This window comes from Scyliorhinus canicula, chromosome 13, assembly GCF_902713615.1.
Source record: "Scyliorhinus canicula chromosome 13, sScyCan1.1, whole genome shotgun sequence".
Classification (NCBI taxonomy): domain Eukaryota; kingdom Metazoa; phylum Chordata; class Chondrichthyes; order Carcharhiniformes; family Scyliorhinidae; genus Scyliorhinus; species Scyliorhinus canicula.
The window spans coordinates 9,473,271-9,490,391 of NC_052158.1; the positions used below are offsets into that span (position 1 = coordinate 9,473,271).

At 47.5% G+C, this 17,121-nt stretch overlaps 1 protein-coding gene across 1 annotated transcript in view; it reads left to right on the forward strand.

Annotated features, from left to right (window-relative positions):
- The window catches only part of LOC119975785 (tenascin-X-like), a 221,067-nt gene that overhangs the window by 178,224 nt on the left and 25,722 nt on the right, over window positions 1–17,121 (forward strand). The window contains exons 31-39 of the mRNA XM_038815633.1: window positions 112–402; window positions 629–928; window positions 3,846–4,136; window positions 5,728–6,027; window positions 9,780–10,079; window positions 11,350–11,640; window positions 14,077–14,367; window positions 15,978–16,100; window positions 16,445–16,588. Of these exons, the coding sequence (XP_038671561.1) occupies window positions 112–402; window positions 629–928; window positions 3,846–4,136; window positions 5,728–6,027; window positions 9,780–10,079; window positions 11,350–11,640; window positions 14,077–14,367; window positions 15,978–16,100; window positions 16,445–16,588 (2,331 nt within the window). The remainder of the gene's footprint in view (window positions 1–111; window positions 403–628; window positions 929–3,845; window positions 4,137–5,727; window positions 6,028–9,779; window positions 10,080–11,349; window positions 11,641–14,076; window positions 14,368–15,977; window positions 16,101–16,444; window positions 16,589–17,121) is intronic.

A 17,121-nucleotide genomic window follows, 5' to 3' on the forward strand; every position in this document is an offset into this window, starting at 1 on the left:
ACACGCAAGCTGTGGTTAGAACTTAGTCACAACCCGGAGCCTGCCACCTAGGCCTCAGGATCGCCCTTGCCACCCAGTAAAACGTTTCCTTTTCTTTTCCCCCTTTCTTAGCCTCTGCAGTTAAAGACACTGGGAAGCCAAGTAAACTTGGTGACATTTCTGTCTCTCACATCACGACTCAATCCTTCAAACTCTCCTGGACGGCGAGCAAAGGCTTTGATTCCTTTCTGATACAGTACAGCAGTGCAGAGCCCCAGGGAGTGCACAACCTCACAATGGCTAGCAACCGACGGTCCTCCTTCATCAAAGGCCTGAGGCCTACCACCGTCTACACTGTTCATCTCTATGGGGTCACTAAGGGCCAGCGCACAAAGCCACTGACCAGTGTAGTGACAACAGCAGGTATTTTTTATTTCAAATCAATCAGAGGGGTGCGTCCATGTACACTTTATTTTTTTAACTCTTGTTTTCTGTGCAAATTATTTATTCATACTTGACGCACTTCAACGGGATAGTATGCCTCCATGAACATAGGAGATTGGGTTTTAAAGGTAGCTCGTGTGAAGTGCCCAATGGGTGCATTTTACTCCTTTCAAAGGCGCTATACAAATGCATGTTGTTGTTGTAGCTCCCACAGGAATGGTTGTCATGGAGCCTAACCACACGGTGGAGTTAGGCAGCCTTTCCGCTTTGGCCCTGACGCCTCACTCGGTTAGGCTGTCCTGGTTAGCCAAGAGGGACTTTGATTCTTACGCCGTGCAGTACAGAGCCCAGGGCTTGGAGGAGGTGCGGAAACTGTTCGTGAGTGGCCACAGTCGATCCCATACCGTCACAGGCCTCAGGCCTACTACCAAGTACACCTTCTACCTCTACGGGGTTTCCAGCGGTCGTCACACAGCCCCCCTGTCCTCAACTGCCACCACCAAAGGTACACCGGCTGCGACGGAGGATCTGATGGGAAATATTTCCTCAACCTTTCCTGAATGGACAAGGCAAATCTTTCCTTCTTAAAACAGCGCTGCTGAAGTGAGATCGCTTCAGCAATTCAGCAGGATGCCTCTGGCCTGAGGGCTGAATCCTATGACATGCTCGTGTGATTCATGGGGACAGTAGGCCACAGATGACATTCCTTGTCATCTCCCCCATTCCCATTCCTTGTCATCTCTCCAATTCTCATTCCTTGTCATCTCTTCAATTCCCATTCCTTGTCATCTGCCCCATTCCCATTCCTTGTCATCTCTCCGATTCTCATTCCTTGTCATTTCTCCGATTCTCATTCCTTATCATCTCTCCCATTCCCATTCCTTATCATCTCTCCCATTCCAATTCCTTGTCATCTCCCCCATTCCCATTCCTTGTCATCTCTCCGATTCTCATTCCTTGTCATCTCTCCGATTCTCATTCCTTGCCATCTCTCCGATTCTCATTCCTTGCCATCTCTCCGATTCTCATTCCTTGTCATCTCCCCCATTCCCATTCCTTGTCATCTCTCCGATTCTCATTCCTTGTCATCTCCCCCACTCCCATTCCTTGTCATCTCCCCCATTCCCATTCCTTATCATCTCTCCGATTCTCATTCCTTGCCATCTCTCCGATTCTCATTCCTTGTCATCTCCCCCATTCCCATTCCTTGTCATCTCTCCGATTCTCATTCCTTGTCATCTCCCCCATTCCCATTCCTTGTCATCTCTCCGATTCTCATTCCTTGTCATCTCCCCCACTCCCATTCCTTGTCATCTCCCCCATTCCCATTCCTTATCATCTCTCCGATTCTCATTCCTTGTCATTTCCCCCATTCCTTATCATCTCTCTGATTCTCATTCCTTGTCATCTCTCCGATTCTCATTCCTTGTCATCTCTCCCATTCCCATTCCTTGTCAACTCTCCGATTCCCATTCCTTACCATCTCTTCAATTCCCATTCCTTGCCATCTCTTCAATTCCCATTCCTTGTCATCTCTCCGATTCTCATTCCTTGTCATCTCTCCTATTTCCATTCCATGCCATCTCTCCGATTCCCATTCCTTGGCATCTCTCCGATTCCCATTCCTTGCGACCTCTTTAATTCCCATTCCTTCTCATCTCCCCATTCCCATTCCTTGTCATCTCTCCGATTCTCATTCCTTGTCATCTCTCTGATTCCAATTCCTTACCATCTCTCTGATTCCCATTCCTTGTCATCTCTTCAATTCCCATTCCTTGCGACCTCTTTAATTCCCATTCCTTGTCATCTCCCCATTCCCATTCCTTGTCATCTCCCCCATTCCCATTCCTTGTCATCGCTTCAATTCTCATTCCATGCCATCTCTCCGATTCCCATTCCTTGTCATCTCTCCGATTCTCATTCCGTGCCATCGCTTCAATTCCCATTCCTTGCCATCTCTGGTTCCCGCACCAGCCTCCCTGAACAGGCGCCGGAATGTGGCGATGAGGGGCTTTTCACAGTAATTTAATTTGAAGCCTACTTGAAGCCTGACAATAAGCGATTATTATTTCATTACATTTTCATTTCAGTTCATTTCATCGCTCCAATTCTCATTCCTTGCCATCTCTTCAATTCCCATTCCTTCCCATCGTGCCAATTCCCAATCCCTGTGATTTCTCCCAGTTTTCTTTCCATCCCAGAAGAAAGAGTCTCAGTGTTTTAACTCTTTGATGTTCTTCATATCATTGGTTTAATTTTGTCTCACTGAACATTCAATCCCCTCTGCCTCACTCTCTTTCTCTCCACCATTCTTCCTTCCATAAATAATCAGGATGGTTCCCAGTACCATTCTGTCTGCCATTCCTGGCTTTCCAAACTCCATAAAGAGACTAAGTCTTTCCGGGACCTTGAGGCCATATTCCTTTCAATTGCTTGTTCCTCAATCCAGGTCACTTGAGGATAGCTCCATTGTTTTGTTACATTCCCTCATGTTGCCACAGTTTTGCCTGCGTGTCTATCAGCTACCTGATTACAGGCTAGTCCTGTGCGAGTTTGCACTTGGTGGCTGCACAGGAAACGTTATCTATAACCTGATATTGTGGCCCATTACTGCATTGCCAAGTCAACCCTTTAGCTGAGCATCCCGTTCCAGATCTTCCAATTACGCACAGAACGCACAGCATCTTATGGAGCAGATGGAGGAGGCCATTCAGCCCGTCGTGACTGCACCAGTCTCTGAAAGAGCTCTACTATCCATCCCACACCCCTGTGTGTTCCCGTACCCCATATAAATCTCTCCTTTGCAAACACTTACCCAGCTCCCTTTTGACAGTTACAATAGAATCTGCCTCCACTTCCCTTTCCAGAGCACAGCTCGCTGTGCAAAGGAATCCCCCCCTCCCCAACCCCTCACCCCCTTGTCATGGGTTTGTACAAACCTGGAATCGGTCAATAATTGAGAACTTCAAATGAGGCCCTCTGAAGAAACAAACTGTGGTTCACTGATTGAAGTGTTCTGGACAGAGTGGATCGGAAGAAACTGTTCCCAATGGGTGAAAGGTGGGAAACTGAGGACACTAATATCAAGTAATTGGCAAAATAACAAGGGCGACATGAGGGGAAACTTTTTCACACTGCGGGTGACTTAGACCAGGATTTCACAGCCTGGGAGTGCGGTGAAGGCAGATTCAACTGAGGCTTTCAAAAGAGAATTGGATCATATTCCCGAAGAGGAAAGATTTACAGGGCTCCACGTAGAAGGCCGGAAATTGGCACTCGCTCGAATTGCTCCTGCTCAGAGCTAGTACAGACATGATGGGAAGAATCGCCTCCTTCTGTGCTGTAACCGCTCAACTATTCTGATGTTTGGTGACGGCTACGGGGAACTCTTCACAATTCTCATCTAATTTTCTCTCTTTTAGACTCCGCAGATGAAGTTAGTCCAACACCGGGGGTCCCAGTCAGACCTGGCGTATCTAATGTCAGCCCGGACTCCCTCCAGCTCTCCTGGACAGTGGGGCGGGTCTACGAGTTCTTTCTGATCCAGTACCGAGCCCACGGCTCCCCGAGCATGAGGAACCTGACCGTGGCTGGAGATCACAGAATATTCGTCATCACAGGCCTCAGGCCTAGCACCAAATACACCATCTACCTCTATGGGGTCTTTGAAAGTCAAATCACAAAGCTAATGGCCTTTGTGGCTTCCACCACAGGTATTGTGTGATACAACAAGGGTTTAAACAACTATGGGCACTCCAGGAAATATCACTCTCTGCCCCCCCCCCCCCCCCCCCCCACCCCAATCCCGCACCCCCCCCCTCCCCCACTGCTTCCCCAACCTTATCAACCTGTAGCCAGCCTCGATACTATGGTCACCGCTTCCATTTTAGAATAGGCTCAATGCTGCTAACCTGTCCATTGTTTCTTCTGTGTGTGGAAGATTCAGGGGGATGGGATGAAGGAGGCTGGTGTGGATTGTAAAAACCAGCTTCGACTAATTGGTCCGAATGGCCTGTTAATACTATGCAATTGAATCAAGAGCAGCAAGTTCGACCCGGACTCTTTCCCAGCATCACACAAAGTTCTGGAAAGGACCTCTTTATATCACATACCCAATAACCAGGCTCATTCCTGGGCTGACAGGACGGACTTATGGGGGGAGATTGAGTCGGTTAAGATTGTACTCGCTGGAGTTCGGAAGAATCTCGCTGGAGTTCAGAAGAATGAGGGGAGATCTCATCGAAATCTCTGAAATTCTGACAGGGCTGGACAGGGTAGATGCAGAAAGGACATTCCCAACGGTGGGGGTGTGTCCAGAACCAGGGGTCACAGTCTGACGATACGGGGTAGACCATTTAGGACAGAGGTGAAGATATATTTCCTCAACCAGAGAGTAGTCGGCCTGTGAAATTCACCATCACAGAGTTGAGGCCAAAACATGTTTTCAAGAAGCAGTTAGATATAGCATGTAGGGCGAAGGGGATATGGAAAGCAGGATTAGGCTATTGAGTTGGATGATCAGCCATGCTCATAATGAATGGCGGAGCAGGCTCGAAGGGCCAAATGGCCTCCTCCTGCTGCAATTTTCTATGTTTCCACGTTTTGAATTACCTCTTCCTAATTTTAACTTGTGTCTTCTTGCCCTACTCTCACAGTTAAGGTTAAAATTACATAAACTCATCAAATCAATCTGAACCTCCCAGAAGATGTTGCCTTTCCGGGGTGAATAGTCCAGGTCTCTCCAGTCCTTCCTTATCTCCCTGACCCTCTGACAATGCAGATTCCTCTCCGCACTGCCTCCTGTGCCCGAATGTCTCCATAGGCCGGTGGGTAGATTGAAAGCGTTTGCGATGCGATGTTGTCCAGCATTGTGGTACTCTGGCATCTGAGTCAGAGGATTTCAGATCTCACCCTAGAAGTTGCACATAATCCGGGAAGTCACTCCAGGGAGTGCTGCATCAAAAGAGCTGCCATCTTTCGGATGGAGTGTTAATCCGAGCCTCCCATCTAAAGAACCGGGGAGTTATCCCCCGGGGTCCTGGCCAATAATGATCCCTCAAACAAAGTCACTATTAGACAGGTTGCCTGGTCATTGCTTTGTGGGATTTTGCTGAGCATATATTGGCTACATAACAGGCATTACACTTCAAATGTTTTCTGTGTCTTTGAGATGTCCTGAGGTGGTAAAGAGCACGATTGAAAGACAAGCTCTCCTTATTTTTCCAGGCTGAAAGGGTGTTTTTCTTTTCTTTAAAATCTGATATTTTACCCCCTTGTCTCTATCTCTCTGTCTCTTGCCTCTAGTTTCCATAGTGAAGGAAGGTGTAAGACCAGGTCAGGTGAAGGCTCTGGGTAGCCTCTCAGTCTCTAACATCATGGCGGACTCCGTGGAGCTCTCCTGGTCGACGCAGTGGGCCTTTGACTCCTACGTTATTCAGTTCAGAGCCCAGGGCTCCGAGGAGGTGCGGAAGCTCAGGGTGACTGGCAACCGGCGATCGTACGTCCTCCTAGGCCTCAAGCCTACCACCAAGTACACCATCTATGTCTATGGAGTGTCCGGCGGCCGTCACACCAGCCCGCTCTCCATCGTCGTGACGACCACAGGTAGCACTGCCACCCCACGACGTTCTCTCGGGGGACGGAAATAATTTTGGCCCCCCTTTTGGCGCAAAGGGGGCAAAAGTTTCCTGACTTTCATCTCTTGGAGAGCATCCCTGCTACCATGGCAACTCAGCCTACCTCTGGAGTGGCAAGTTTCATTGTGCCGACTTTCCTCCCCATTGGAACAAACATTGAAATTTGTCTCTCTCTAGGATGTCTCTCGCTCTCTCTTCTCCATACTATATAATCCTGTATATAGATATAGAGTTTCGTTATCAACCAAGAAATGATTTCTTAACCATTCCTTGTTATCTCTTTAATTCCCATTTATTCTGATCTTTGAATTCCCATTCCTTGTCATCTCTACCCTTTCTATTCCCCTGTGGCTAACTCTTAATTGCCTTCTGAAATAACCTTTCGCTCAGTTTTTTCAAACACCTTTGGGATAAAAGTGGCTGGACCGACACCACATGGACTACAGCGGTTCAAGAGGCAGCTCACCACCACCTTCTTAAAGGCAACTAGGACTGGACAATTAAATGCTGCCCTAGCCAGTGAGACTCGTATCCCAAGATTCAATGTTGTTTTAAAAACACCTCGATTCCTTCTCATCTCGCATTCCCATTCCTTGTCATCTCTTCAAGTCCCATTCCTTGTGATCGCTCACATTCCCATTCCTTGTCATCTCTTCAAGTCCCATTCCTTGTGATCGCTCACATTCCCATTCCTTGTCATCTCTTCAAGTCCCATTCCTTGTGATCGCTCACATTCCCATTCCTTGTCATCTCTTCAATTCCCATTCCTTGTGATCGCTCACATTCCCATTCCTGGTCTTCGCTCACATTCCCATTCCTTGTTATCTCTTCAATTCCCATTCCTTGTCATTTCTCCCATTCCCATTCCTTCTTATCTCTTCAATTCCCATTCCTTGTAATCACTCACATTCCCATTTCTTGACATTTCTTCAATTCCCATTCCTTGTGATCGCTCACATTCCCATTCCTTGTCATCTCTTCAATTCTCATTCCTTGTCATCGCTCACATTCCCATTCCTTGTCATCTCTTCAATTCCCATTCCTTGTTATCTCTTCAATTCCCATTCCTTGTCATTGCTCACATTCCCATTCCTTGTTATTGCTCACATTCCCATTCCTTGTCATTTCTTCAATTCCCATTCCTTGTCTTCGCTCACATTCCCATTCCTTGGCATCTCTCACACTCCCATTCCCTCTGAGGATTTCCGTTTCTGCTGGGGTTGAACCTGAAGCAGTTTGTTTTTATCCCGTACTCTTGGGTCAGATGGCTGGGTAACGTTGGTGACTCCTGTCAGTCTAACCGAGACCCTCAACAAACCTGTTCGCCTCAGACTCCTATCCCTCCACTGTTGGCTGCATCGTTCCCTCTTGTTTAGTGATACCACTTGGCCTCAGTCCACCCCTCCCCTTTGGCCTGTGCGGATCCATTGGAGCAATTGGAGAATTGTTCCCCCATCGTCGCTGTTACCTCTGGTCATCTGAATGCTTCCATCAAAACATCAGCAGGGTCAAGGTTTGTTTCCTACCTGTCTAACATGACATCTGTGGGCCCCTCTCTGTCTGGCTGTTTATTTATGGGCTCTCTGTCGCTCTCTCTCTCTGCCACTCTCTCTCTCTGCCACTCTCTTTGTTGCTGTCTTTGTCTCTCACCATGTCTGTCTGTTTATTTATGGTCTCTCTCATACTCTTTCTCTCTCTCTGTCCCTCTCTCTCTCCATCTCTATCTCTCTCTTTCTGTCTCTCTCTGTCTCTCTCTGTCACTCTCTCTCTCTCTCTGTCTCTCTCTCTCTCTCTGTCTCTCTCTCTCTCTCTGTCTCTCTCTCTCTATCTCTCTCCCTCTGTCTCTCTCTCTCTCTGTCTCCCTCTCTGTCTCTGTCATCTGGCTATTTATTTATGGTCTCTCTGGCGTGCTCTCTCTGTCATCTCTGTCGCTCTCTCTCTCTCTTTGTCGCTCTCTCTCTCTGTCGCTCTCTCTCTCTTTGTCGCTCTCTCTCTCTGTCGCTCTCTTTCTCTTTGTCTCTCTCTCTCTGTTCTCTCTCTGTTGCGCTCTCTCTCTGTGCCTCCCCCCTGTCATGCTCTCTACTTGTCACTCTCTTTCTGTTGGTCTCTCTCTCTGTCTCTCTCTCTCTCTCTGTCTCTCTGTCTCTGCTCTCTCTCTCTGTCACTCTCTCTCTGTTGGTCTCTCTCTCCCTCTCTCTGTTGCTCGCTCTCTCTCTGTCGCTCTCTCTCTCTCTGTCACTCTCTTTCTCTTTGTCTCTCTCTCTGTCGCTCTCTCTCTCTTTGTCTCTCTCTCTGTCGCTCTCTCTCTCTGTCTCTCCCTCTCTGTCAGCTGGCTGTTTATTTATGGTCTCTCTGTCAAGCTCTGTCATCTCTTTCTCTCTCTCTCTCTCTCACACTTGCTCTCTCTCTTGCTCTCTCTCTGTCTCTCTCCCCTGTCTCACTCTCTCTGTCTGTCACTCTATCTCTCTCTCCTATCTCTCGCTCTCTCCCTCACTCTCTGTCTCTCTCTCTCTGGATAATGTTAGAGTAGAATGGTGCCTGATTGAATGAAACACAAGCATCATAGCAGAACCATTCACTCTGTTGGTATCTTCCAGCTATCTGCTCACTATCGCTGTCTGTACAGGATCTGCTCCACCTGTGAGAATAGCTCCTTACCATAATATACAGGGTATATATCTCTGTGGAGCTGTATCACAATATACAATGTATACATCTCAAATGACCTGTACCATATTAAACAGGGTATATATCACTGTGGATCTGTACCATAATTTACAGTGTATATAGATTTGTGGATTAGTGCCATAATACACAGAGTATATGTCTCTGTGGATCTGTACCATAATATACAGTATATAAAGCTCTGTGCATCTGTACCATACTATACCGTGTATATAGCTCTGAGGATATATACCATAATATACAGCGTATATAGCTCTGTGGATCTGTACCATAACATACCATAGTATGCAGTGTATGTTGCTGTGTGGATTTATACCATAATATGCATTACATATATCTCTGTATAATTCTGGATTTATACCAAAATCTACAGTGTATATGATGCATGTGTCTTATCTCCCTACAAATGTCACTCAGTTGTATCTTATCTCAAGTATTCTGCCTCTGTCCCAGAGACATGGGGCGGGATTCTCCGACCCCCCGCCAGGCTGGAGAATCGGCAGGGGGTGGTGTGAATCCTGACGCCAGCTGCCGGATTCTCCGGCGCCGGTTTTTCGGTGGGTGCGGGAATCGCGCCGTGCCGGTCGATGGGCCGAGTGGCCACTTGTTTTCGGCGGGTCCTGCCGGCGTAAAACACACCAGGTCCGTACCGGCAGAACCTGGCTCTGCGGGTGGCCTGCAGAATCCTCAGGGGGCGCGGGGGGATCTGGACCCTCCAATCTGGAGAAACATTCACAACTTGTGCCTTTTTCACACAGGAATTCAACTGGGCACTCAGAGCAGCCTCTGAACCAGAGATTATAACCTGCACAAAGTCTGTGGTGAACATTTATTGGGCTGCCCACCTGGCCAGACGTGCAAGGCTTTATTCTCCTTTATCTGCTTGTTGTGGACGACCATCCGCCCACCTTTGGAAGGCTGCGGATATTTAGCCCAATCTGAAAGAATGTGCTTTGTCTGGATTAGATCAGTAATTTTACACAAGGGGGCATTATTCCAGCGCAGTCTTTAAATCATCTCTGCTTTCTCTCCCAGCTTCCATAGATACCAATGGCGTAAAACCGAGCAGGCTGAGTAAACTTATCCGCCTTTCAGGGAATAACGTTACGCAGAACTCCCTCCAAATGTTTTGGACTGCAGAGAGTGGCTTTGATTCCTTTCTGATCCAGTACAAAGTGGAGGGATCCAAGGAGGTGCGGAACTTCACTGTGCCTGTACACCAACAGTCATCCTTCATTGAAGGCCTGAGGCCCAGTACCAAGTACTTGATTTCTCTCTATGGGCTCTCTGGCAACAGGCGAACAAGACCACTAACCACTATAATAACCACTGCAGGTATTTCTCGTGAGGAAGCTTTCCCAAGAAAATTATTTTTAACCATTATCCAACCTTTTTCCTACCTAGCACCCCAGAACATTCTCAGCTCCTGGAAGCTCCAATGTCGCTATGGCAACTGGGGCCGTCCATCATGGAATGATGCCCATTTTAATCATCCATTTGTCAAATGTTGTGTATTCTGTGTTGATACCTTGGAGGGAAGACAGGATTTCTCCAGAAAATGGGGGAGTTTCAGGTTCTGACTGAAAACCAACATCTTTCTCCCTCGAGAAACAGCAGATATTTCCAGATCTTCGGAGACTTTGTCCCAAAAGAAATCTAGCTGGGTCTACAGAGATCGGGGTGGCCTTTTTAAAGGCCGGCCCCCATTTCAGTGTGGAGATAAAGGTGCCCCACCATCATCTCCAGCATCGGAGGTTAGTGCGAACACCCCTCCCCTGCAATGGGGTTCCCTGGAAGCCCTTACCCCTAGCACATCCAACCTGGCAATGCCACGGTGCCAAGCAAAATTGGCAAGGCACTGCCCTGTCATGTGGATGGCTACACTGACCTCTGTGCCCCCAGCACGGCCATCTTGATTGCTGGAGAGCAATGGTGATGTTACCTCCACGAGGAGGGGAATATGTACCGTCCCTGGAAGATCCAGCACATTTGGGTATATTTAAATGTACTCAAATTAATGGTAATCAGGCCCATGTCCTTACTGGGTGTGAACCTCATTACATGGCTGGCAGGAGGCGCAAATCCCGTTAGGGCCCTCTCTCTCTCTCGCGAGAGTTAGCGGCCGTAATAGGATTTTCGCCTGCGGGGGTCGGATATGTAAACCCCCCCCCCATTACCTTTTAATGCTTTTGAATTGATTTTATCTCTTAGAGAATTAATTTTGTTCTACTTAGAGCACTGAAGAGGATGGGGAGATTCATCGATTCATGGCAGGTGGTTCAGTAAACAGAGGATTGACATAAATATCGAAGATAGGATATATTAACCAGTCAAATGGAACTTTTGTTTGCACATCGAAAGCTATTTGGATCAGAACTATCTGAAAGGCTGGAGGGAGGGGGGCGAGCAGATTCCGAGTTAAAGGGAATTGGTTGCATCGCCACGATGGGTCAAATGGCCTCGTTCTGTGCCATGAGATTCTAAGATTGTGATGGAGCAACTATTGGAGCCATGTTGAAAGTATGCTTCCTCATGCAGTCGATCAGCAGCAGCCGATTCGCTCCCAGTAAAATGTGTATTTCTCTCTCTCTCACCCTCCTTTTAGCTTCCGCAGACAAAGAGGGAGAAAAATCAGGCAGGTTTGGGAGCCTTTCATTCTCTAACATCACAGCTGACTCCCTCCTCCTCTCCTGGACAGCCGAGAATGTCTTTGACTCCTTCCTGATACAGTACAAATCTCAGGGTTCGGAGATACTGCAGAATACCACAGTGACTGGTGACTGCCGATCGACCTACATCACAGGCCTAAGGCCTACAACCAACTACACCATTTACCTCTATGGGGTGTCTGGTGGCCAACTCTCCAGGCCCCTGGTGGCTCTCTTAACTATCACAGGTATTTGCGATCCAGGAACATGGATCGACTTGGCTATTCCGGCTTTTTCACTCCTCAGGAAATATTTTCACCCTCCGTTTCGCTCTCTGTTCCCAGCGTCTGGAGGATGGGAGCAAGAAAATATTTCTTCAGTTCTGTTCTCTCAAATTGCTGCTGTCGCCGTGGATATTTTGTTGTTGCTCGTGTCTTAATCTACAATCACCACAGATATTTTGACACATGTGTGCACGGGTCTAAGTTTAATCTGAATGAGTTTGGCTTTCCGTGTCCATTCTCAAGACTAGAAGCTAGAATTTCGCCTTCAGAGACGGGTCTCACCCTCCCTGGCTCTCCCTGGCAGTGTGCAAAACATGGAGACCTCTAACCCCACGTTTCATTTTCAGGAATATTCGCAATTCTCCTCCCATTTAGGCTGGACAAAGATAACATAAATTCTGAGGCATTAAATTGTTTCTTCCTCACAGCATTTGCTTCAGCGGAGAATCTCCCCATTATATTCACTAAATTCAGCTCTGTGTTACTACTGTGGTGAATAACAGACCTGGGAATAGTTTACAGTCTGGGATCTCGTCAGGGAGCTCAGATAGTTAAAATAACAGATACCCAGAACTAAAGGATTCGGGGTGGTTTATATATAGAATAACATACACCCGTGAGTGAGTTACAGACTGGAATCTAATTGAGGGCTTTTGGATGGTTTATATATAGAATAACAGATACCCGGGAGTGAGTTACAGACTGTAATCTAATCGAGAGGTTTGGGGTGATTTATATATAGAATAACAGATACCCGGGAGTGAGTTACAGACTGGAATCTAATTGAGAGGTTTTGGATGGTTTATATAACAGATACCCGGGAGCGAGTTACAGACTGGAATCTAATCGAGGGGTTCGGGGTGGTTTATATATAGAATAACAGATACTCAGGAGTGAGTTACAGACTAGAATCTAATTGAGAGGTTTTGGATGGTTTATATATAGAATAACAGATACCCGGGAGTGAGTTACAGACTGGAATCTAATCGAGGGGTTTGGGGTGGTTTATATATAGAATAACAGATACCCGGGAGTGAGTTACAGACTGGAATCTAATCGAGGGGTTTGGGGTGGTTTATATATAGAATAACAGATACCCGAGAGTGAGTTACAGACTGGAATCTAATCGAGGGGTTTGGGGTGGTTTATATATAGAATAACAGATACCCGGGAGTGAGTTACAGACTGTAATCTAATCGAGGGGTTTGGGGTGGTTTATATATAGAATAACAGATACCCGGGAGTGAGTTACAGACTGGAATCTAATCTCGGGGTTCGGGGTGGTTTATATATAGAATAACAGATACCCGGGAGTGAGTTACAGACTAGAATCTAATTGAGAGGTTTTGGATGGTTTATATATAGAATAACAGATACCCGGGAGTGAGTTACAGACTGTAATCTAATCGAGAGGTTTGGGGTGATTTATATATAGAATAACAGACACCTGGGAGTGAGTTACAGACTGGAATCTAATCGAGGGGTTTGGGGTGGTTTATATATAGAATAACAGACACCTGGGAGTGAGTTACAGACTGGAATCTAATCGAGGAGTTCGGGGTGGTTTATATATAGAATAACATACACCTGGGAGTGAGTTACAGACTGGAATCTAATCGAAGGATTTGGGGTGGTTTATATACAGAATAACAGATACCCGGGAGTGAGTTACAGACTGGAATCTAATTGAGGGGTTTTGGATGGTTTATATATAGAATAACAGATACCCGGGAGTGAGTAACAGACTGGAATCTAATTGAGGGGTTTTGGATGGTTTATATATAGAATAACAGACACCAGGAAGTTTGTTACAGATTGGAATCTAATCGAGGGGTTCAGGGTGGTTTATATATAGAATAACAGACACCTGGGAGTGAGTTACAGACTGGAATCTAATCGAGGAGTTCGGGGTGGTTTATATATAGAATAACAGACACCTGGGAGTGAGTTACAGACTGGAATCTAATCGAAGGATTTGGGGTGGTTTATATATAGAATAACAGATACCTGGGAGTTAGTTACAGACTGGAATCTAATTGAGGGGTTCGGGGTGGTTTATATATAGAATAACGGACACCAGGAAGTTTGTTACAGATTGGAATCTAATCAAGGGATTCGGGTAGTTTAGATATCCCGGAGTGAGTGGAATCTAATCAAAGGCTTTGGGGAGTTTGAATGACAGAAACCTGGGCCTAGCTGGTGGAACATAATCCTAAAGTCTGATGAATAGTGAGATAAACTGTTCCAGGATTTGGGATGAATTCAGCCTGTGAAGCTGGATCTGAATAATGGAGATGTTGCTGAGCGACACCTTGCCTTTTCCTAGACAATCTCTTCCTCCTCATCCCTTTCCACATCCATTAACCATCCATGTCATCCTCTCTCTCTCTCTCTCTCTAGCGGTTCCAATCCACATAGCTGGGTTCAGTACACTGGGAAGACTCTCCGTGTCAGATGTCGACACTCGCAGCCTCAAACTCACCTGGACAGTGGAGGAAGGGGCCTTTGATTCTTTCCTTGTCCAGTACAGAGACTCACAGGGGCAGCTGGGAGCCAAGGAGATCACGGTGCCCGGCAACCTTCGAAATGTCGCCATCGCGGATCTCATACCCGGCACCGAGTACCACATTTCCCTCTATGGTGTGTTACAGAACCAACAAACGGAGCCAATTCCAATCGTGGCACGAACAGGTACTAACACGGCCTAAAGTCGCTCAAACATTTTTCTCAGGGTCACATTTTCTCTGTTGTTATCATTATTAATCTTCACTAATCAACATTTTACCCCAGTAATAGGAGCTGTTGGCAATTTTACTTCCTTTTACCGAGAGGCTGGAGGGTTGTGTTACCACCTGGGACAGTCAGGCCTAGGGTCAGGCTTCATCTCATTTTCCTCAACCTCCAAATCAAAATTCTAAGAGATTAGCAACAACTGGGGGGTGGGGGGTGGGGGGTGGTAAGAGGTGGTGTGGGGGAGGGGGGAGGGGGGTGGTGGGTGTGGGGGGAGGGGGGGAGGGGGGTGGCAGGAAACAATTTTGACAGAGTTCCAAAGCATAGTAGGAGATTGTTCAGCCCCTTATACCTGTGCTGGCCCTTCGGTACCCTTATCCCTCCCCCTCGCAGGTGCTCCCTGACACCCGGAATGTTTCCTGCATTTACTGCCCTTGTTTACCCTGTCCCTAATTGTTTGACCGGGAAATGATGGAGGCGGCTGCCAGATCTATCACTTCTAAAGACTGACAATCACTAGGGGGGGATGGCGGGGACCCGGGGTGGGGGCGAGAACAGTTAAGGATCGCACACCTAACAGTTCCCTAATAAATTCCCCTCTTTCCTGGTGTTGCTTTTGTAAGTATTTGTGGTAATTATAATCCTATAGACATGCACCCCACCCCACACAATCACAACCTGTTTCTGGTGGGTTCTCTGAACAGGCAGGGCAGGCTTGGAATGTCAGATGGATAATCTGGGCCTTTCTGACCTTGACCTAAATATTATAGTCACAAAAGGTCACAGCACAGAAACCGCATTGCGGCCTATTGCACTTGTGCTGGTCAAAAACAGCCACCTAATTGTTCCAATCTAAATATTGGCCGAGGCAACAGCAGAGTGTCGAGACAGATACCAGATCAGCTGGAAAGGCCCACTGGTTTGTTACATTAAATAATTCCTTGATCTACATCAGGTTTAAAATTGTGGGTGTGCTGCAGAGTTGATGTTGGAGAGTTTGACAGGCCATGCCCTGGGAATCCTGGATGTGGAGAGGATGGAGATATGGTGTTGGTATCGAGAGAGACTTTGCGGACTCGACAAGATGACGTGTTGGCGTCCTAATTTGCTTTTCAGGTCCATTGCGCCAACAGGAAAATGGCACCTCCCTGCAAAGCATCCTGGGTAAGTTGTATGTCATTGGGTGCCCCATAATGCCCTTCTCCTGCCTCCATTCAAATGAATCGCTGGGTCACCAAGGGACCATTGTGGTCAGCTGAAGCCATTTGTCAACTTTAAAAGGCTTTTCTGAGTGGCAGGGGAAGGTGGTCAATGATGGCTTATGATTGGTCGGAATAACAATCAATAAGCCTGAACATCACTGCCTCAGGATTTCGGGGGCCATTTTCTTTTTATTCTAACAGGTGACAATTGAAGACACAGCTCCCATTGACACACGTTTGGAGTTGTTTATTCCTCACCTCCACAACCCTTCCCCTCCAGCTGCTTCCATCGCCATTCCTCTGGTCCTCAGCTCGAGGGAATATTTGAGTGAATCCCGCTGGGAATGTCATTTTCTTCTTTTGTTCCAGCTCGAGAGAGTCGGAGCAGGCTGAGGTTCACCGATCTACGAGACACCTCCGTCACTGTCCACTGGGCAGCACCTTCAGGTCCTGTCGATAGCTTCAAGATCTTCTACGTCCCGACTAAACAAGGTGAGACCATCATGGCCGGGCCAGGCCAAGCCTGGCGTTGTAACCAGTAACTAGTGCTCGGTATGCGGTTATGTGACAGGACGTTTGGCATGTGTCTGAAACCATTCGGTCAGACCATCGACCCCTGAGCGGTTCAGGCAAGTGGCCTTGACCATCCGGTGTGCCACGACCTTTAACCCTTGGTTAATCAACGTAACCTCCACGTGCAGCGCATTGCAGACTTTTACTACCTAGTGCTGGTGAACCTTAACCCTTTGTATGCCAAGACTCAGTAACCCTTAACCCCAATGCATCAGCAAACATTAACACTCCCTCCCCCCGCCGCTGCCTTGTTCTTGTTCCAGGTGAGCCAAAGAGTGATATAATAGATGGCAAGAAAACTAACGTCACCTTGAAAGGCCTGGTCCCAGATACCCAATACGAGGTCAACCTGGTGTCGAAACGAGGAACCATTGAAAGTCAACCAATCCTGGATCACTTCACAACTGGTGAGTGAGGCGGGTGGGGGTAGGGGGGGGGGAGGAAGAGGATGGAAAACGGAGCGAGTGTTAGTGGCGAGGTGGGGTTCAGGGTGGAGATGGGGGACTGAAGTGAAAAATGTGGTACGTGAGGGGGTGTGAAGCGGGGGGATGGAGGACTTTGCACTCCAAGCCCTGGGAGATTAGAGTGGCTTGCCTGACCTGCGTGACCCTTCAACTCTGGCACTGACTCCACCACCCAATCGCCTCCAACTAAACAATTATCTGTTCACCCCAATCCCTTTCCTCAACCCACACACCATTCCCCTCCTGTACTTCACATACCGACTCCATTTCCCTCTAACAGTGTGACCCCGTATTGACCCTTCAATGGCGTACTCTGTACTCTGCTTCAGCACTGACCCTCTGACAGTGCGGCACTCCCTCAGTACTGACCCTCTGACAGTGCAGCACTCCCTCAGTACTGACCCTCTGACAGTGCAGCACTCCCTCAGTACTGACCCTCTGACAGTGCGGCACTCCCTCAGTACTGACCCTCTGAC